The following is a 22,501-nucleotide window of genomic DNA, read 5'->3' on the forward strand; positions in this document are numbered from 1 at the left end:
CATGAAAGCAGCAGTACTTGAGAGTGAGCACACTTACGAAGGTGTTTCATATCGTACGTTGATGCACGGTTACACTTAACAAGAGGAATGTACACAACAGCCTACTACTGTACACTTGCTTACATAGGCAGTTTAAACAGGCATGCAAGCACGTCCATTTGTCAACAGGCATGTCAGGGAGCACACACACAAACACAAGCTTGCACGCATGCAGAAACACACGCGTGCGCGCTCACGCGCACATGCAGAAACACACAGACACACACACACGCACATACACACACACAAGCATGCACACACACACACACACACACACACACACACACACACACACACACAGGTTCCTCCTCCCCCTCTCCCCTGACACCCCCCCCCCCCCCCCCCCCCCGCCACGCAATCAACCCCCATATATGCATGTCTCAACTCCCTAAAGACGGTGGTGGACAGTTGGGATGGTCTGCTGATTAATTTCAGCCCCCTCCATCCCTCCCCTCCTCCTCCTGCCTCCCCACCCGCCACCCCCCAGCAGAGCTCCAGAGAGAGGCCATATGGAGCAGTGTCTGAGCGGCCGGCTGCCTGCCTCCCTGCAGCCTGTCAGGGGCTCTGCTCTGAGGGAGAGGGAGAGAGAGAGAGAGAGGGAGAGAGAGAGAGAGAGACAGAGAGAGAGAGAGAGAGAGAAAGATTTAAACTTTCTTGTTGTCACAGTCGACCTTACTGTACATTCAAGTGAACAACAGAAAAACCCAATGAAAAGACACCGTATAGACGCCATAGACCAACCTAACAAGAGGTACCCAGAACGAGAGCAGGCCGTGACGTCGCAAAGCCTGGAGGCCCGCTCCCCCGTCTTCACCCTGCCTGGGAACCTCAGCAGGAACCCTGGGGGACTGGGAACAGAGGAGTGTTAACGAGAGGTCAAGCCAAGGAGAGGCGTGTTCCCCGGTACACCTGTGGCCCACCTTCTGCCATACACGCCTCTATGATAATGTCCCTCATTGTGCCTCTCTCTGCCTTCACTGGCGCTCATTATGGCCTATATGAATAATGTAAAGGTATATGTACATGAGGTGACGGAGGATCGACATAATGGCCCGTCTCTCTCTCTCCATCTGGTCATGTATGTGTAATCCCCCCACTGTCTGTCTGTCTGGGCTCTCTGCCCCCCCCCTCCACACACACACACACACACAGACACGGACCCCCCCTCCACACACACACACAGACCCCCCCACACACACACACAGACCCCCCCCTTGACCCCCCCCCCTCCCCACACACACACACACACACACAGACCCCCCCCCCCACACACACACACACACACACACAGACCTCCCCTAGCCGCAGATCCCCAGTGCTCCGATGTCTTCACCTCACTAATGATATGGATGCCCTCTGCACTGACTCATATGTGAGTGATTGGTGAGTGGGGTGTGGTGTGTGAGGGGTGGGAGGGGGGAGGGGGGTGGGGGCTTTACTCCAGAGACTTAACCAGGCGTCTGCCGCGTGACCCTGTTGACTCGGGAACGCTTCCTGATCTCAGCTGACACGCGTGCCGTGTGGCCTCGACACGAGGGGGACAAAAACAGGGGGAGGGGGAGGAGGAGGGAGGACAGAGGGAGGAGGAGTAGGACAGAGGGAGGACAGAGGGACAGCAGGCGATGAATGGTGATGACTACAACCATCTTGCTGGCCCCAACCCTGGCCTTGGCCCCAAGCTCACCCTGGTCTGGGCTGATTTGGCCTGGGTCGGCCTGGGTTAAGAGTCACCAGCAGGCTTGGTCTGTTCTGTCAGCTGTCAAGGGGAGAGGAGAGGAGAGACAGGGGGATGAGGTCTTAGAGAGAGGGGGTACAGGTTATGCCAGGTCACCAGTGGAGAGAGGAAGAGCACTGGGAAATTGGTAACAGATCTTTCCAAGGGTAGAGGTTCTGTCAGGTCATCCCTCAGCTCAGTCGAGAGACAGGAACAAGGAAACAGGTCCTAGTGGAGGCGCAGGTTCTGTCAGGACACCCCTCAGCTCAGTCGAGAGACAGGAACAAGGAAACAGGTCCTAGCGGAGGTGCAGGTTCTGTCAGGACACCCCTCAGCTCAGTCGAGAGACAGGAACAAGGAAACAGGTCTTAGTGGAGGTGCAGGTTCTGTCAGGACACCCACCACAGCCTACTGGAGAGGAGAAGTCTAAAGAAAGGAACAGCAGATCTTTATGATGATACGAGTTGTGTCAACCCCCCCCACACCCCCCTCCCTCCACACCCCAGCTCAGCAACAGACCTGCTGGTGGTGTTAGTGATTAGAGGAGCCACCATGACAAAGACGCAGGTTTGGGGGGGGGGGGGGGTGCGTGGGGGGGGCACCCCAGCTGTCCCGCCACAGGGACATAATGACAGGGATAGATCCTATAGTCTGACTCTCCTCTCTGACTCCAGCCTGCTGGCCTTTGTTAACGTGTCGGTTGGTTGTTTCACTGGGGGGTTTAGAGGGTGCGGGTGTTCAACTGAATAGGTTATCACTCTGACCCTGTGTGTGTGTGTGGAAGTCATTGAACATGGGTAGATAAGGGATTCATTGATTTGTTGCTGTTTTCGTTCAGGAGAGCATCGGCCATATCAATTGCTGAAACATTGCAATTTAATGTTTAATGACATTTCTTATACATTTCTTCCGAGATTTCTTATAAACAGAGGCAGAAAAATAAGGATTCTCCTGCAATTAATGATATGCATCATAAAGTACACATACATACTACCCCTCTATCTTCATGTGTCCATCCCTCTCTCCACCTCACCCACCTGTCACCTGTCACCTGTCAGCTGTCTGTTTCCCCTGGTAACTAATCCACAGTTGTGTCTCTTCCTTCCTGGTTTACAACGTACACCTGCTGCACACCTGCTGGCTTCACAGTCAGAGATCCGACCCTATTATGCGCTTGAGAGACCGGGGCAAACACACTGAGAAGACCTCACTCCTCTTTCCTCTGTCCCTCCCACCCCCCCCCAGCATACTCCCCTCATATATGTGACAGTTCTACAACCAGAGAAATAGTTCTACTCATTCTATTTCTATGGGTCTAGAACTTGGAGCAGGGATAGAGCAGACTCTAATGGAGTAGATAAAGCAGATCAAAACATGCCCGGACATGAAGTAAGACCCCCCCCCCTCTCCCAGACCCCATCTCAGTTGGGGGGGAGGAGGGGGGGGGGGTGATCTGGTAGAGGTCATGAGCAGGGGCCGTAGGTGATGGACTCCTTCACGATGGGGCTGTCTGAGGGTCTGTGGTAGGTAGCAGGTTCCTGGTGTGTGTGTGTGTGTGTGTGTGTGTGTGTGTGTGTAGTAGTAGAGGTCCCTGGTCAGGGGCAGGTTCCTGGTGTGTGTGTGTGTGTGTGTGGTTGGTAGAGGTCCCTGGTCAGGGGCAGGTTCCTGGTGTGTGTGTGTGTGTGTGTGTGTGTGTGTGTGAGTGTGTGTGTGTGTGTGGTTGGTGGTTGGTAGAGGTCCCTGGTCAGGAGCAGGAGCAGGAGCAGTAGGTAATGGCCTCCTCCACGGTGGGCGTTAATTTGTTATTGTAGCTGAGCAGCTGTGCAGCATGCTCCCAAGAGCAGGTGGCAGCCTCGCAGGGTCGAGGAGGGGGAGGGAAGGAGGGGAGGAGGGGGGAGGGGAGTGTGTGGCATGTGTTTGTGTGGGTGGCTGTAGGGGGGGAGGAGGTGGGAGGAGAGAGGAGAGAGGAGAGAGGGATAGTTCTAAGACTGAGCATCCAAATATCCTGTTTGAGAAAGAACAGAATGTGAGGATCTTGGATGGGCTCCAAGTCAAGCCTGGTCACAATGGTCACTGCTGGTCTCCGATAGGTTGTTGTTGTTGCGGTTGTTGTTGTTGTGGGGAACACTGAGCAACAGCACTCTAACAGATGTCATGAGGATGGAGATATGTTATTGTCTGATAAATGAAAAAGAGCAGGATACCTATTTATTTCTCAATTGAATTTTCACTGTTAATAAAGCCATCGTATCGAACTCTATGCCTCTCTGTACAACAAACAGAAAAGAAATAACAAACAGCTTAATCACAAAAAGTGGATTCACTGTAACTTGTAAGAGCAGAATAAAAATATGTAGGCTACAGAATATGCACAATATCATATTATTTATAAATGTTCCTAATTATGTAAGGCTTTTACCTTAAACAAAAAACCTAGGCCTGTTGTGCCAAATCTAAGAGATTGCCTGTAGCTGCAGGCATTGGAAGTAAACGGCTACAATCAATTTGTATCTTGCTGACACAAATAGGATTTGGTTCTAGGCTATAAACCTAAGTGGTCTATTGTTGCCTAGGCACTTCTTCTGGTGGTCGTATTTCCCTGCTGTTCCGACAGAGTAACAATCATTCTAACAACACTGCCTACTGGCTTTCTGTCCTAAAGGTTTATCAATAGTCCCGCCCTCTCCAATACTCGGTATACTGCTACCGTATCAACGACACCGTATGCACCTACCTGCTTATACAGTTTTCCGAATCACCCGAATTATGGAATAGATATAAACTAACACATCGACGTGAAATTAGATCCGTTAACTCGTCAGTTTTGAGTACAGATTACAGACGGCTACGCGACGTCGCGTAACATTGTGTCGTTCCACTTCATCCAGTAGACTACAGTAGCCTGACATTCTCCAACGTGTGAAGAGCATGGTCGGAATTCCGGGCGCTTTTCAATGTAAGTGTCTAACCTTTGTTGTTTATGTTCAACCGCATACTATCAGTGCTTGCAAAATGACATCGAAAATTGACTCGTACGCTTTCGGATTTGATGCATTGTATCGAGTGTTGCTTTGTTCACCAGCGACAGCCTACCTGGTCGGCGAGCAATTAAATGCGGATACCTGCATTGTTGTTTTCTGACAACAGTCGGAACAATGACCTCCAACGTGTTGCAGTGTTGCTCAGACTCTGACATGCCGTTTGACCTATTATATTCGACAGTGAATTGTAGCCTTTGACTGACAACTAGGATGAAGTTATTTTATTTTTTTAAATAACATTATAAGGCTTAAAGGGATGTTCCACCTTTTTAAAAATGTTTTCCTGGTTTGGGCCCAGACCTTGGTTGTACTAGTTTATTGGCTCAGACATTAGTTACATACTGTATTTTGCTTGCTTAAATACTGAGTTCTCATATTTGGCGTCATTTGCCAAAAAAGTATTTAATAGGGTATCGTGTTTACATTTTCTGGTGTCAACTGAAAATAATTATGTTTTCTCTTTTGGTAGAACCAGAAGGATGATTTTACAATATCACTCATGCAGGATAATCTTTCAAATCAAAGGAGTAAACATTAACAACAGTCTCCGTCACCTTTGTAAGGCTACTGTCATGGTTGTTAGCGACATGATTAGATTAATACCCCACTGTTTATAACACCCATTCATCAGAGCGCTTTATCCTCATACGGCTCCTACTATCGCGCTATTATGCTCCCATTTGATTCACTAGCCGCTGCTAGCGCCAGTCTGTGAGCCTTTTCAGCGCAGGCTTTGGGTCTGGCACTAATCCACCAGGCAAAGTTTTGCACCATCTGGAGTGTACAGCTTTTCAAGACAATAACACCAGGCGGTGGAAAGGCTGGCAGCGAGAGGAGGAGAGGAGAGGAGCGAAGGCGGCTAGCACGGCTCCCGCTAGCGCTAGGGGCTGCTTAGCCTGGGGGCACAATAGAACAGTCAGACAGACTGACAGACACACAGTCATGCTACGCCGACGAGGTCGCCAGGGCCCCGGGGTATAGCTGGATCACTGTATGACCCCGGGGCACCAATTCGTCTCCCTTGATTGCCTTACAGACAAAACAACAAACGACGGGATGACAAAGATGAGACGGCGACGGTGATGATAATGATGATTAGCTGTGATTACTGTAACCGCCAGAGGGCAGTAGAAAGCCTCATCGGACACTGTAGCAGCCTGGAACTGTAAACTGTGATTGATTTCGCGTTTTATGGTTCTTTGTGTTCGGGGATTTGGGTAGAAATATCCACCAACTACAACCACCTCTGTATTGTGTGTTTGTGTTGCTTGATTTAAATCGTTTGACAGTATACAGTCTAGAGTTACCCTTTCCATATTCAAAGCATGTAGGCTACATTACACAATATATCTCACTTTGTTTCTCAATCACCCACTCCATTGTTTCTGTTTTGTCTCTTGATTCAGTTAAATCCACTCGAAAACATGTGGCCAAGTTGGACGCTGCTACGATTTCCCTCCCTTTCTCTCTTTCTTTATTTCTCTCTGTCTCTCTTTTGGGGGTTGATGTGAGTCAGATTCCGATCCCCTGACTTTTAAAAGGGAAATAAACGACAAAAGGGTCCTGCAGGTTTGCATTAGAGGCCTAATTGGTTTTGGCTCGACTGGCCCCTCTGGGTTGCCAGATATGACTCGGCTCTGCCGGGTTGCCAGATATGGCCCTTTGTGTTGTGTCGTGTGGAAGAATTTCCCTCCCTGTGCTGTGGGAAGAGGGTTGCCTGAAGCACACTTACTCAACCCAGCATCATCGCTCCAGGAGTGTGTGTGTGTGTGTGTGTGTGTGTGTGTGTGTCTCCATGTGTCTGTGCGTGTGTGCGTGCGTGCGTGCGTGCGTACAGACTCTCTGGTCTCTGAGTGGGTCTTTTCCACCACCACTGCCACCTGTTAGTGTTTTACTGGGCCCCCAGGCGACGCCGACTGGGGTCCGATCCAGAACCATCAGATTGGCTTGAGTTCCTCAGGTCTGGTTCTCATTAACTATCTCTGGATCCATCTGAACCGGCTTCCCAAACGGGCCTGAACTGAAACACAGTCAAGTTGAGTGGGAGTGGATTGGTTTGAGGTGAACGGAATTTGACTCGTCACTCACGGGTGATGACACTTTATTCAGCGTGTGTTCACAGTGGGATCATTTGTGTCGTTTGAAGAGTGTGGTTCGCTGGGCAAAGTAACTTCAGCGCACTTGAATGGCTCGTCTTGTTGACAGATGGGGTCATTCTGCTGCTTAGAACGTCATATGTCAGTGCCACAACAGAACAGTGTTGGGAAAACGTCTATTTAGTAAGGAGTGATTCACAATCGACTAATTCAAAGCGTCTGCATGTTAACCAGTCTGTCCCATTTACTCTGAGGAAATCACAAACATGAATCTCTTCTATTTTAAACTTGCCTCATGTTTTGAAACCCAGCAGTGACACGTCTTAAATCTTGAAAAACTCCTCCAAACGTACAGACACACACACACACACACACACACACAGAGAGCGTAACCTCCCACCATCTCCCTAGGAAGACAGACGGACAGAAAGAGGATAACGACATGTTGCATGTTTTCCTGATAGATATTTCTCATCCCCCTCTCATTGCTTCAAGCTGTGAGGCAACCTGAAGCAAAGGAGGAATAAAGAGACGCGAAGGAAGGAGGCCGTAAAAAGAAAGAGAAAACAAAAGAAAAGGCAAAGAAAAAGAGGGGAGTGGGATTAGCTGTCAAGAGAATGTGAGGCTAATTGATGCCAGGTTCGCACAGCTGTTTCTTGTTGCTGTGCGCTGAGCGGCCTGGCTGCGTGGATCAGAACCAGATGTGGGTTTGCGCCGCCCAATGCCCGCCAACAACAATCCGGTGGAATGTCAGTCTACAGGAGAGGGGACTAACGAGAGGGTTCTCTCTCTCTCTCTCTCTCTCTCTCTCCCACTCCATCACTCTCACTCCCTTGCTCGCTCTACCCCCCCCTTTATCTCACTCTCTCTTTCTCTATCTCACTTTCACTCTCACTCTCACTCTCGCTCTCGCTCTCACTCTCTCTATCTCTGTCTCTCTCTCCCCCTCTTTCTCTCTCTCTCTCCCCCCTTCCTCCCTCCCTCCCTCTCTCTCTCTCTCTCTCCCTCCCTCCCTCTGCCTCTCTCTCTCCCCTCTCCCTCTCTCTCTCCCCTCTCCCCCCTCCCTCCCTCCCTCTCCCTCTCTCTCTCCCTCTCCCTCTCTCTCACTCCCTCTCTCTCTCTCTCTCTCCCCTCTCCCTCTCTCTCTCCCCTCTCCCTCCCTCCCTCTCTCTCTCCCTGTCTCTCTCCCCTCTCCCTCTCTCTCTCTCCCTCTGCCTCCCTCTCCCTCTCTCTCTCTCCCTCTCCCTCTCTCTCTCTGCCTGCGTTCTGCTCTGCTGTTTTTCCAGCTCTTTCTGAGACATTATCGTTTATTACCAGGGCCTTCTTCTTTCAGTGCCGCTTGCAGGGTTCACCTCTCTCCAAGCTGTTAACACTTACCATTTTGTTACAGCAAAGAGCCCCATAATAACTTCTAGAAGCATCATCGCCATGCGTTAACATTGATATGACACCGTTTGACTATTCAAAACCAGCTCTCGGTTAGAGACTTATTCAGCAGTTTTTTTCGAGAGCTTTTGAAACTTCACAAAATGGATTAAGACTTTTTGTGTCCCGCTGTTAAATGAGGCCCTTTCAAACCATCATTGAAAATGCATGTATCTTTTATTACCCTGGTGGGATATGGGTCCTTATTGTTCGCAGGCACTTATTTAGTCGCCTACTTTAAGAGGAGGACATTGACTGGGAACAAAGGTTCCAGTGACCCGGTGGTGAATTGGAGCCGTCACAGTGGAGAAAAGGGAATTGAAAGGAACTTATCACCACATTATGCTTTTTTAATACCCGTCTCAACCCCCTAAACCCACCCCCACCCCACCCCACTGCCCCCCCCCCCACCACTACCACCCCCCAAACCTCAGACAAAGACTAGTCAGGATTGGTTCCCCCTATTCTCCACGGAGTTCTTGGACACTCTACCCCTCTTGCCCTCTCCTCTCTCTCTCTCTCTCTCTCTCTCTCTCCTCTCTCTCTCTCCCTCTCTCTCTCTCCCTCTAGCCATCCCCCCCCCCCTCCGTCTCTCTCTGGGTCAATGGAGAGTCCAGCTGTAGTCTATATGTCAGTTCTCTGAGGAAAGCTCACATCCACACTTGTACAAGCATCTCATTGAGGGATGAGTGAGTGAAAGCACAATGTGGGAAAGTTTTCAGAGGACAAACTCTGGTCCCTTTCACGGCTTTTTGCCGGCTTCCAAATACCTTCCATGCACGCTCTCTTTTCCCAAAACGTATTAAAAGTTTGGAAAACGTTTCCTCAAACCCTCTGTTTTTCAACTCAGATAACTTTATTATCCCGCGCTGCGAGAGAACTGCTCGTATGAAACGGTTCCAGGTCCAGACAGTTGTTATAGGACACGCTTTTTATATTGTCATTACTACCAAAGACATAACACATATTGTTCATCCGCTGTAAAATATGACATTGGAAGCTTTCGATAGAACATGTGTACAACTGTTATATGTTAGCCCTCTCTCTGGCCAACTCTGACATACAGGCAGGCAGACAGGCAGGCAGACAGACAGACAGACAGGCAGGCAGACAGACAGACAGGCAGGCAGGCAGGCAGACAGACAGGCAGGCAGGCAGACATATAAACATACATACATACATACATACCTGCTGGTGGGAGGCAGGTGGAGGTAGAAATCGGAGGACGGGCTCATTGTAATGCATGGGATGGAGGTAGCAAAGCCGTTCCATGCATTACAACGAGCCCGTCCTCCGATTTCTACCTCCAGCAGCCTCCCCTTGTACTTGTACTGTACATAATGGCCGTCCGTGGAGGGCTTGAGGCTCACTACAACTCTTCCCATGTGTCTGGTGTATGAGAGCTTTATGACTCTTGTCAAGCTCAGCCCATCCATCTATATGTCTGTTTCTCCTTCCCCTCCTTCCCCCTCTCCGTTTCCAAGTATTGCTGGCCTGGGCCTGTGTGTGTGTGTGTATGTGTGTGAGTGTGTGTGCACGCCCGTGTATGTGTGTGTGTGTGTGTGAGTGCATGCATGTGTGTGTGCGCATGCGTGTGTGTGTGTGTGTGTGCACGTGCACGTGTGTGTGTGTGTGTGTGTGTGTGTGTGTCAACGATGGCGGTCTGCTGTTGAGAAATCCTGCTGTCATCCACATCTCCAACTCTCCACAACAACGCGGCTCCCCTCCGCGGGGGGGGAATGTGATCCGTTCAGATCTGGGGATGTTTATGTGTCTTTCCTCTCGGATGAGAGGCGGTGCTTGTTGTTGTTCTTCTGTCATCTCTGTTGTTTGTACGGTCATGGTGTCATGTCCTTAGTGGGCCTCTCCAGCGGCCCCCACAGAAAAGCAAAGCTGAGGCAGGTGGCTCATCCTGAGTGGTTAGGAGAGGTATTTGGCATAAGGGTGAGAAGGGGGGGGGGGGGGGGGGGAGAGAGAAAGACAGACGAACGAACATTGAGGGGGATTGTGTTGCACCCTTGACAAGTCTAAACATCCCTGCGGCTGAACCTTGGGAAAGGTAGAAACATGCCTGATTGTGTGTGTGTGTGTGTGTGTGTGTGTGAGCCCCCAGAGCCCGTCCTTATCTGCCTAGCTCTAATTGGACCCTACACGCACACACACCCACGCGCACACACACATACCGCCCCGCAGGCTGTATCTCTGGCTGGCCAGGTGTTCACAGCATAGCCTCCAGATGAGCCACCTGCAAAACACAGGTGTGTGCGTCCACACTCCGTCGCCAGGCAGGAGCACAACACAGCTGCTGCGGCCTCGGGGAGAGCTGCAAGGTTATTATAGGATCAACTGCAGGTGGAGGAAGGAACACACACACACACTCACTACACACACACACACACACATACTACACACTACACTTACACACACACACATACTACACACACACTACACCTACACACACACACACACATACACACACACACACACACACACATACTACACATACACACACACACACACACACACCAGGCAACTGGTAACTGTACACCGTGATGAGAGGTTCCTGTCTGGCGTTGTCAAAGCAGGTCTTTGTAAAGACAAGGACTTTCCCTTTTCCTCAGCAGGAGCGTGTTGACGTGCGTTTCATCCCGCCTGCCGGGCAGCTGTGTGACAGGACCCGGCAGGGACGACACGGCTCTTTGTGGATCACACCGGTGTGACACTACTGTATTGTCATGTCTTTTCTATTCCAGGGGAGGCTGAAAGCGGAGGTAGAAATCGGAAGGATGTGCGTGAAATGCATGGAACGGAAATGAGGACTGGTTACCAAACATGTGTTCAACACGTGTGTGTGTGTGTGTGTGTGTGTGTGTGTTTTCATACCGTTCCTAATTCCGTGCATTACCATGAGCCCGTCCGTCCTCTGATTTCTACCTCCACCGGCCTCCACTCTCCTGGAGGTCTAACAGACAACACTACTGCCACCATCTTAGACTGAAGCTGAGGTTCAAGATGAAGAAATGCTTCCATGGTGGTTGGGTTCTTTGTCGAACAGACGAGTCGTCCTTCCCCGCCTGCCCCTCCACTGTGCCAGAGCTGGAGTCACCCCTCGTGAAATGTTTTGTTCCCTATTAAATATAAATTTATATATACGCCATTTAGCTGCTGCTTTTATCCAAAGCGACTTACATTGCAGTGAGTGCATACGTGTTTCAGTATACGTGGTCCCAGCAGGAATCGAACCCACAAGCTAAGCGTTGTTAGCGCCACGCTCTACCAGCTGAGCCACAGAAGACCACCTGACTGTGTGTTTTACTATAAAAGCGGTAACAGAGTCACTGTTGTTCTACTAGGCTGTTAAGGACATTAACACACTGTGCTTATATTCACCGTTGGCTTCGAACCACTTACTCTGCAACCGGTGTCGCTTACGAGATGATGTATTAGCAGAGGTCTCGAGGGATGCTGGACATGGACGTTATGTTATTTATATAAACCTTGATTTATCTATATCTTCATCTATTTATTCAGGTATACTGTAGGGTCTCATTGAGGTTTAACATTTAACATCTTTGGTTTTTACAACGGAGGCCTGGTCTGAAATAGCGGCACATGCAGTCACAGACAAAAAATAACGTTGAACACAATAACACAATATCATAAACGTTTACATAAAGCTTACAAAAACTGATTTTGGTGTAAGATTTTGGTGTGAGGCCGTAGCTTCATACAGTGGTATGGTTGGTAGACAGTTTGACTCATACCCTGAGCTAAACATCTCTCTCTCCAATAAGGACTTGTTTATGATAAGATTAAGTGTGCTGTACAGGACCCCAGGGGAGGCTGGTGGAGGTAGAAATCGGAGGACCGGCTCATTGTAATTGTAATGGAATGGAATGAGTAATGGTATCAAACATAACATGCGTGTGTGCGTGTGCGTGCGTGTGTGCGTGTGTGTGTGTCAAACACAACATGTTTGATTACCATTCCTCATTCCGTTCCGTGCATCACAATGAGCCCCGTCCTCCGATTTCTACCTCCACCAGCCTCCCCTGACTTGATTTGCATACAAGGCTATGTATGGCATCTCCAGCGTTTCCGGTAGAAAGGGACTCCTCCTCCCGTCAACATCCCCCTCTCCTCTCCAATAAGGAGTTGTTTATGAGAAGTGTCCTTGTTTACGTGCTGAAGATGCGGTAAAGTTGGCAAAGCGGAGCCGGGCTAACGCGAAGCTAACGCTAGGCTATCATATACTTTTCATAATTATACAAGTGTGACATGAAAAGATTTAAATGAAGTTGCAGTCCGCCCTGGCATGGGGGGATAGCCTTGTCGGCCGCTGGTGGATGGTTTAACTGGGAGAGAAACGAAGGCAGTTATTGAATATCGTTTAAGGGAGTTATTGGAGAAATGGTTTGGCGGCCATGTCTCTGCACTTGGCCTTCCTCTGTGGAAACTCTGGGAAGATGCAGCCAAGTGAGCGTGTGACCCACCTCTCATAAATTTTAAGCACACACACACACACACACTTGAGAACTCTTTCACACACACACATACACACACTTGAGAACTCTTTCACACACACACATACACACACACTTGAGAACTCTTTCACATACACACACACACACACTTGAGAACTTTTACACACACATACACACACACCACATGAACGCACGCAGGCACTTTCTCGCACACACACACACACACACACTCTCTCTCTCGCTCTCTCTTTCATGCACACACACACATGCACTCACACAAATTCTCTCTCTCTCTTTCTCACACACAGACTTGTTCCCTCTCTCTCTCTCTCTCTCTCACACACACACACACACACACACACAGAGGCAGGCGGCGGCTGCGCTGGAGGAGAGGAGAGCGGAGTGTAACAGGAGATCTGAGGGTTTTCCATGGGTGAGTAGGCGGGTCAGGCCTTACTGCAGCTAATAGCTCCCAGCAGTGTAGCATAGTCAGACACTCTGGAGCCGAAAGCTGAGGGCTTGGAATGCCACTGCCGGCTCAATGCCTGCCTTTCATCCACACAGAGAGGGAGAGGGAGAGGGAGAGGGAGAGGGAGGGAGAAGGGGGAGGGAGGGGGGTACGAAAGAGAGAGGGAGAAAAAAAAAGGGGGCCCCATTTGTTATGGGTGATATGGGGGTGTCTGAAAAGGAGGGTACAATAGCTATAGGGGGGATTGTGGCGGGGGGGGGGGGGGTTAGGTCCAGGGAGGGTTTGTGGGGGGAGGTGGGGGAGGAGGAGGGGAGGCTAAAGTAGCAGTAAATGGATTGAATGGGTTGTTTTGTGTGTGGCTGAGAGCCCCCCCACCCCCTCCCCCTCCCCCCCCACCCCCCATTTGTTTTTAATATCCCGGGGATGAGCTGTGAATGAGGCTCTGAGTGAATCGATAGCTTTGAATTGAGTTGCTGCCGGGGGGCGGGTGGTAGATAAGGCTGGGAACCACACACACACACACACACTTACAGACACACACACACATATGTATATATATATATATATATATGTGTATATATATATATATATATATATATATATATATATATATATATGCATACACACACACACACATACACACACCCTCTGTAGGTCTTCAAAATATGCCTCTTCTGACTTGATAGGATTATTGCTCTGAGCCCGGCCTGCAGAGATGAACACAGTCCCTACTTTACTGACCGACCGCTGTGGAGAACGGAGAGAAACATCTCTCTACTCAGACACAGGACAGGGATCCCTCCCTCCACATGATTACACCACAGCATGCAGCAGATGACATGGAAAAGACGGCTTTGAACCGTCAGACTGGGATCCTGCAGGTTTTTATCACATAATCTAACTCAGACGGTGGAGGAGAAGAGGGGGGGGGGGGGGCAGACCTCTGAGATCCAGATGCATGTCGTTATCGTCACCTGGAAATAAATAGAAAAAAAGAAGAGATGAAAAGCAGACAGACAGAAAGAAAGTGAAAAAGAAGGGACGACAGAGAGAAAAAAGGAGAGAAATTGAGAGAGATAAAAAGAGAGAGAAAGAACAAGAAGAGGAGAGAGAGAGAGAGAGAATGAGAGAATTTCAGAGCTCCAGGTGCAGTGTTCCTTTATTGCCTCTCAGGGACCTCCTGGGCTGAGATGGAGGATGGGAGGCCGGCCAGAGAGTGAGCTGTCCTGGCTGGGCTTCAAGACCAGGGATGACGAAAGACTAGCTGGCCTGGGACGCCAACAAATGTACACAACACACACACACACACGTGTACACACATACACACAAGCGTGCGTGCGCACAACACCCACACACACACAGATATATTCACGCAGACTCCCACACACTCACACACACACACACACACACACAGATGTCCACTTAACCCTGTGGGGGGGGGGGGGGGGGGGAACTGGTGGGGGGGGAACAGGCACTTACGGCTGACAAAGACACGTGTGGAGCCATCATCATCATCACAGTATTTTTGTTTACCTCCCGAAGCCTCGTTTGGCATTAACGCGCTTGCTCAGCATCAGCAGGATGTGAACGGGATTAAGTTAAGTTGTTCCTCGGGAACATTAGACCTGAGATGAGATGAGACACTTGCTGCGTCGTAATAAGTTGGTTTAGTCACTTTCCTTGCTTCACATAAGCAGTCACATTATCACTGATTGAATTCACAGAAATATGCTCGTCGTGTTGGCAATACAGTTTTCAAAAATACATGTCCCCCTGAACATTCTAGAGCGGTTCTGTATGCTATTACAGCTACAACACTTAGCGGACACTTGGCTTCAAATGTAGGGCTAACGGCTAGCTGGCTAATGCATTAGCAGGCGAATGTGCTAACGGCTAGCTGGCTAATGCATTAGCAGATGAAACACAGAGCCATCGGCTAGCTAGCTAATACATTAGCAGTTGATAACATTCAGGTCATGCATGCGTCTCCCTCACAAAGGGGCTCCTGTTGCGTTGTGTGTGTGTGTGTGTGTGTGTGTGTGTGTGTGTGTGTGTGTGTGTGTGTGTGTGTGTGTGTGTGTGTGTGTGTGTGTGTGTGTGTGTGTGTGTGTGTGTGTGTGTGTGTGTGTGGGGTGGGGGGGTTCTCTAGAGAGAGAGGCAGTCACTAAGGGGCTGGTGAAAAGCCCGGAGATCATTTGGTCTTTAAGAAGCTGATCGAGAGGTTAGCCAGTTTCTTTAGAAATGTAGAGTCACCACCACCAACACAGACTGTCACGCGCGTAACACACACACACACACACACACACACACATATGTATGTAACACACACACATATGTAACACACACCCACACACACACAAACACCGCCCCCACGGCCATTCACACTGCCACTACAACACTGCATGGACACCTTTTGTGATGATAATGTCACCTCTCAGCCTCACCTCAGCTGACTGCAGCCGGTTGTGTTTTCATAACACGAAGTGGTGCGAACGTGTGTGTGTGTGTGTGTGTGTGTGTGTGTTAGTTAGTGTTTGGACGTACCTCTCCAGTACAGTGAAATGGAATTTCGTTTCGTTCAAAACAAGTCCAGTCTCGGCCCGTAAGGAGCCGTATATCTTTGTGGACCCCCGACCACAACCGTCCTCCCCTTCCCCTTCTCACACACAAAGCCTCCAAGAGACCAGGGTGAGGTAATGATTTTACCCCCCCCCCCCCCCTCCAGACCCTCAGCCTCCAGATCTCTTCCCTGCAGTACCAGAGCAGAGCTCCACTGTCGTTTAAAACGCTATGTTTATTTTTCTAAAAGTAGATGTTGTAGAGGGAGCGTGTGAACAGAGCCAGATGTTGGAGAGGAGGTTGACTGGGATCGCTCATTTAGTGGGCAACAACGTCCCACACTCGCTCACACACACGCACACGCACACACACACACGCACACACACACACACACAGCACAATGGTTACCAGCTGTGGAAGATTGAAGGAGCTTCAGTGATTCCATATACCACATCCACATGTTTACTTTCACTACATATGGACACAGAGGTGTGTACTCTCTCCTCTGTGGGACCACTATGGGTGGTGGGTAGCACACATACATACATACATACACACACACACACACACACACACACACACACACACACAGATATGTAGTGTACGTGGCAAAGAAAGGACAGGAATGGGAGTGGCTGGTTGGTTGGTGTGTTTCCTGATAGAGGTTTCCTTGAGAAAGACCTATCCTGACCCTTCCCTAGACTCATTGGAGACAAGCCTTAGTACTGTGGTTTTGTGAACCACAAGCTGTTTTTAGCTCGCCAATCGAGTTCTTCATTCCCAGACTTTAGCTCAGGGGGCTAACACTGTCTCTGGCTCTCGGATGACCAGGGTTTGAACCCAGTCGGTCACATTAGCTCGGCCACACAGTGGCCTGGAGTGCTAGCGTGTGTGTGTGTGTGTGTTAGCATCTGTGGAGCACCCGTGGTTTGTGCTGTGCCTGCTGCTCTTTCTGCCATGGCCACCTGGCCTCCCTCCTCCCTCCCTCTCTGCCTGCCTGCCTGCCTGCCTGCCTCTCTGCCTGCCTCTCTGCCTGTCTGCCTGCCTGCCTGCACAGCCAGATGCACTGTGAACACAGCAGGCCAAGGAGAGCCCAGCACAGCCAGTACTGAGGTAGTGGTCAGGGGGCTACGTGACCTCAGTGTAACTCCTTATCAGTTTAACCTTGACGGGTGTGTGTATATGCGCGTGTGTGTCTGTGCGTGCGTGCGTGCGTGTGTGTGTGTGTGGGTGGGTGTGTGTATGTGCGTGCGTGTGTGTGTGTGTGTGTGTGTTTGTGTATGCCTGTGTGTTACGTGCATGAGAGTCTGTGTTTTTGTGTGTGTGTGTGTACAGGTTGGACTAGCATTTCCTAATGAGCTGTTATTGTTTACCTTGGACTGTTGGTTTGTTTGTGTGAGTGTCTGTGTGTGCTGTCCAGAAGCCCCTCAGAGTCTGGGGAAGCCCTGATTACTGTGGATTTAGTGTGATGTGTTTAGCTGGATGTCAAATTTAGAGCCTCATCAAATAACGTACCGCTGAAGGAAGTACTGTTCCTCTTATTAGCAACCAAACCTCTATATATCCAGCGGCAGAAATCAAATCTCTCTCTCTCTCTCTCTCTCTCTCCACGTTCTATCGTTCTGGGTTTTTTTTCAGGTTTTTGTATTGTGTATTAAATCAGTCGGTGACTTAAGTTTAACTCAGTGAAGACGGAGCACAACAGCCTTCATTCATAGCCCTGGAGTACCCAGGCACACTGGCCTGAATAGGGCAGGCAGACTACATTAAGGAGCACAGACAAAAACAGCCCCAATAAAAGGCCAGGGAGAAGGGGGATATAAAACATTCTAAAGAGCCTCTCCTGGAGGGGGCTAGGGTATGGGGGAGGAGGGGGGTTGAAGCCAAAGTAGCCCCCCGACCCCCCCTTTCTTGGCACGTTTTCTGTTTAGCCTGTAGGTGCCAGAGCAATTAGCTATGTTAATTACGAGGTCCTTGGGTAAATACATTAAATAGATTAGCAGCGCATTGGCTGAGAGCCACGGAGGGGGCGTGGCCTAGACCGGTGATGTCACCCCGGCAGACGGCCCCTGGAAACAGAGCAGAGGGTCTGTGGGAAAACAGGGGAGGAGTCACACAGAGAGAGAGAGAGAGAGACAGAGGAAGAGAGAGAGAGGTTCACACAGAGAGAGAGAGAGACACACACACACACACAGTGTGGTAGAGAGAGAAAGAGAGAGAGCACACAGTGTGTGTGACACAGTGTGAGAGAGAAAGAGAGAGAGAGAGAGAGAGAACACAGCGAAAACAGAAACAGAGAGAGAGAGAGAGGAGTAGAGCACAGAAAGAAAAGGAGAATACACATCGACAGAGAGAGAGAAGAGCAGAGCAGAAACACACACAGAGAGAGAACAGATAGAGAGAAGAGCAGAGCAGAAACATAGAGAGAGAGAGAGAGAGAGAGAGAGAAGAGCACTGCCTTGTGCTGTGCCGCTGCCTGGATATCCCATTCCATCTGGTGGCCATCTGTGTCTCCGTGGCTTTGGCCTCCCTCTCCCCGGAGCTGCTCACATATGTGGGAACGCTAACACATGCCTGGCATATGACGGCTGGACACACCGAGAGAGAGAGAGAACGAGAGAGAGAACGAGAGAAAGAAGGATAAGAAAGCCCAACGCAGAGGCACCCTCAGCTGAATTAGGACTCTAGACAAGTGGACTCTACTAGGGTGGAGGTAGGAAGATATTACAGCCCTTTTGTCTGCTGCTCCAAAAGTGTTGTGTGTGTGTGTGTGTGTGTGCACGCGTGTGTGTGTGTGTGCACGCGTGTGTGTGTGTGCACGCGTGTGTGTGTGCGCGCGTGTTTCGTTGTGCATGAGTGAGTATCGGTGTGTAATTGAGCGAGCGAGCGAGCGTGTGTGTGTGTGTGTGTGTGTGTGTGTTTGCGTGCGTGTGTGTGCGCGTGCTTTGTCTTATTCCCTGCGTCACACTCGTCTGCACAGATGGCGCATCATCCCCTCTTCCTTATCTTCCCCTCATCTCCTCATCCTTGTCTGTGGAGGTAGAGCGATACAGATGGCTAGCGCTTTAGCTTAGCGCGGAATACTCTCATGGCTTTTGTCTTGTGGTGAGGTCAGATAAGAGCAGTGTGATTTAAATCACGCGTACAGAATCAAAGCATAATTTTGGCCTTGTTTCCAATACACACTAACACTGTCTGTGTGTATGTTTGTGTATGTAGTGTGTGTGTGTGTGTGTGTGTGTGTTTCTTCCTATTGAGGGGTAAAAGACTGGAGGTAGTATTTACAGTGTGTGTCTGTGCACTGTGGCGAGGGAGTGTGTGTTCATTTGAACTGTGGTGTGTGTGTGTGTGTGTGTGTGTGTGTGTGTGTTCATGGGTATACTTCAAGCTATTCCACGTGGCAGAATGTGAAGGTAGAGACACTTGGACCCGGTGTTGACACACAAGCCAGAACGACGGGAGGGAAACCTCTGTCTCCTGTGTTGGTGTTGGTGTTTATATCACAAACGTACTTCCCAACAAAACACACTTTTGACGGCAAATACGTCTGACATCGATTCCACCCACCGCAATGCGTGTGAATATTGCAGGCAGCTATTCTAGATACCTATGACTGTGTGTGTGTGTCTGTCTGTGTGTGTCTGTCTGTGTGTGTCTGTCTGTGTGTGTGTGTGTGTCTTAAGGCGTTTGGTATTATGGTGACAGGAGGTGCTGTGTGTACCAGAGTCACGTTGAGAGGCAGGGCGGGGAAGGGGAGGGGGAGGGGGAGGGAGGGTTCTTCCATTACAGACCTCTGTGTGTTTGTGTTCGCTCGGGCAGACGACAGGAGGAGAGAGGGAACAGAGGGATGGAGGGAGAGAGAAATGGAGAGGGTGTGAGAGAGAGAGACATGGAGAGGGTGGGAGAGACATGGAGAAGGTGGGAGAGAAAGAGAGATGGAGAGGGTGAGAGAGAGACAGAAAGTGAGAGGGAGAGTGTGTGTGTGTGTGTGTGTGTGTGTGTGTGTGTGTCCTGGCTAGTGTCAGGCCACCAGATCCTGGTTCCTCGTCTGTAGAGATAGGGCTGGACAAGCTCAGACCAGAGACTCACGTCTGGGTGGCTGGACATCGTCACACTCCTGACAGCAGGAGCCGTGCGTGTCTGTGTGTGTGAGTGTGTGTGAGTGTGTGTGTGTGTGTGTGAGTGTGCGTGTGTGCCTGTGTGTGTGTGTGTGTGTGAGTGTGCCTGTGTGTGTGTGTGTGTATAAACAGTGGCCTCTGCTGAGTTCCCTGGTAGACATTCTGTCTACACATAATTTCTTAAGTTTTCAAACCAATTCATCAATGTCTTTTGATATGAGAGTTCATAAAATTGGTCAGCTATATAAGCTCAGGATGGTCACCCGCTTACCGTCTCTTAATTATGAATGTCAAGGCCGCCATCGACTACTAAATCCTTATCTGCTGAAGTCATGACAACGGTAACCACGATACGGTCCATCCTTGAGGTTACGATCCTTCAAAATCCTTTTTTTCTCAGAATACTTACTCTCCCTCCCTGTTTCCGTCCCTTGCTCTCTGTGGTCCACACACACACACACACACACACACACACACACACACACACAGGAGCGGAGCAGCTGCTTCAAACGTTGGGAGCAGGAAGCCCTCCATTAGTTCCAGTGGCTAGGGCTGTGATATCTGGCCGGGGGGCACTGAGTGTGTGTGTGTGTGTTAGCTGTGGGGGGGGGGGGGGGGGGGCACTGAGTGTGTGTGTGTGTGTGTGTGTGTGTGTCGGGGAGTTGAGTGGCTGTCACCGTGTGATCAGAAGTGCCCTGGATCACAACGATTTGCTCTCTAAACGACCGTTTTATCACCGGCGACCCGGCTGTGTGTGAGTGTGTGTGTGAGTGTGTGTGAGTGTGTGAATGAGTCCATTGTGCCCCCCCAACCCCTCCTGGACTCTCCATTGAAGCTGTATGAGGGCCCCCTCCTCCATAAGTGCCAGAGTCACAGAGGTCTGTCCAACCTATGGTCCAGGGTAATGCCTTGTGGCCTGCTCACTGACCCAGAAACAGGAGCCTTTGTTGGGGGTACTGGTCTGACTGGAGAGACACAGAGAGAGAGACACACTGACAGCACTAAATACCCTCTCCTGGGGCCCCTGATGAACGTTCCTTTGGGTTCAGTTTCAAATCGAGTGCCATAGGCTGTGTTCACTTCATTCAGTGTGTGTGTGTGTGTGTGTGTGTGGGGGGGGGGGGTTGTGTGTGTGTGTGGGAGTGATATGTGAGTTCATGAGTGCCAGTCTTATCCTCTTAGTGGGAGACAGCATTGTTTTGGGTGGAGATGTCTCTTTCCATGTCTGTGTGAACCGGTGGAGGCTGGTGGAGGTAGAGCCTGTCCAGCCTCCCCTGGTTGTGAATCAGAACCATACAGAGGGCCCACAGCGAAGGTCTCTCTCCACCTCTCTCTCTCTCTTTCCCTCTCTCTCTCTCTGTGATCTATCTATCATCCCTGGCCTCCAGGGGGGCATGTTAGTATTGGCTCAGACTCCTCTCTCAGTGTCCAACACAAACACCTCTCTTCTCTCTCTCTCTCTCTCTCTCTCCTCCTATGTTGTCCCCCTCTCTGTACCCTTTCTCTCTCTTTTTTCTCTCCCCTGTTCATAGTACCCCTCTCTTCAGGGCCTCACTCCTTCTCCTCCTCCTCCTCCCTCTCTCTCTCAGACGTGTGTCTCACCTTTTAGGTTCTGTTTCACATTCCTCCCTGAGAATGAGGGATGAGTGGAGGAGGAGGAGGAGGAGAGGGGGCAGGAAAGGGAGGGGGAGGATAACGAGAGAGAGAGAGAGAGAGAGGGAAGAGGCCCCGTGTCACGAATAAGAGAAGATAAATAAACTCTCCAGTCAGTTTGTCTATTTTCCTCTCTGGTGCTGTGCTGTCAGACTGTCTATTTACCTCTCCTAAGCAGGCTTATGATCTGTGACGGCAGATAGAGTTACACATCACTGTCTGACCATCAGCCCTCGGTACTACAGAAGAACAATAATACACCCTCTAATTAAGACACACGCACGCACACACACACACACACACACACACACACACACACACACACAGACACGCACACATATACACAAACATCTTCCACCAAACACACACACATCCCCCACCCCACACTCATTTTCTCCATTGTTCTGAGCACACAGCTGGTCTCTTTGTTGTCCTTATCTGTCCCTCTCAGAGGCTGATGGTGGTGGTAAGCTCAGAGCTCAGAGCATCAACACACAAACACATACCTAGGGCCCCGATTTGCATGTGCAAGAACTGGTCAAATTGGGGCAAAGTCAGCCATCGTTACCGTAATATGTCTAATAGATGCAATGAGACATGATCCAATAGGCGTTTTCAGTACTGCATCTATTGTTTCCATGACACACAATGCATTTCTGGCTGTTTTTTTGTTTTTTTTCAAAACCTCCTGTTGGAATTATTACAGTTTTCTCAAAACCATTGTTAACATCACGCTACAATATAAATCATGCTGTACAGTATTCTGAGGTGTAAGGTTTTGTTTTTTTGCTTTGCTCAGCACTGTTTGCTGAATCAAGTTGTCCTCCCTCAGTTTTTCAGGATCACCCAAATCCTCATGAATTGTGTTGATTTGACTAAAACGGGCCAGAAGAATTCAATGCA

At 49.9% G+C, this 22,501-nt stretch overlaps 1 protein-coding gene across 1 annotated transcript in view; it reads left to right on the top strand.

Moving 5' to 3' along the window:
- Nucleotides 1-4,681: 4,681 nt before the first annotated feature.
- cbfa2t2 (CBFA2/RUNX1 partner transcriptional co-repressor 2) overlaps nt 4,682-22,501 on the top strand; it is a gene marked incomplete at its 5' end in the record, with an annotated part of 36,732 nt that continues 18,912 nt past the window's right edge. Inside the window, one exon of the mRNA XM_083667730.1 lies at nt 4,682-4,709. Within this exon, the coding sequence (XP_083523856.1) occupies nt 4,682-4,709 (28 nt within the window). The remainder of the gene's footprint in view (nt 4,710-22,501) is intronic.

The sequence above is a fragment of the Argentina silus genome (assembly GCF_951799395.1).
Source record: "Argentina silus genome assembly, chromosome: 4".
Classification (NCBI taxonomy): Eukaryota; Metazoa; Chordata; class Actinopteri; order Argentiniformes; family Argentinidae; genus Argentina; species Argentina silus.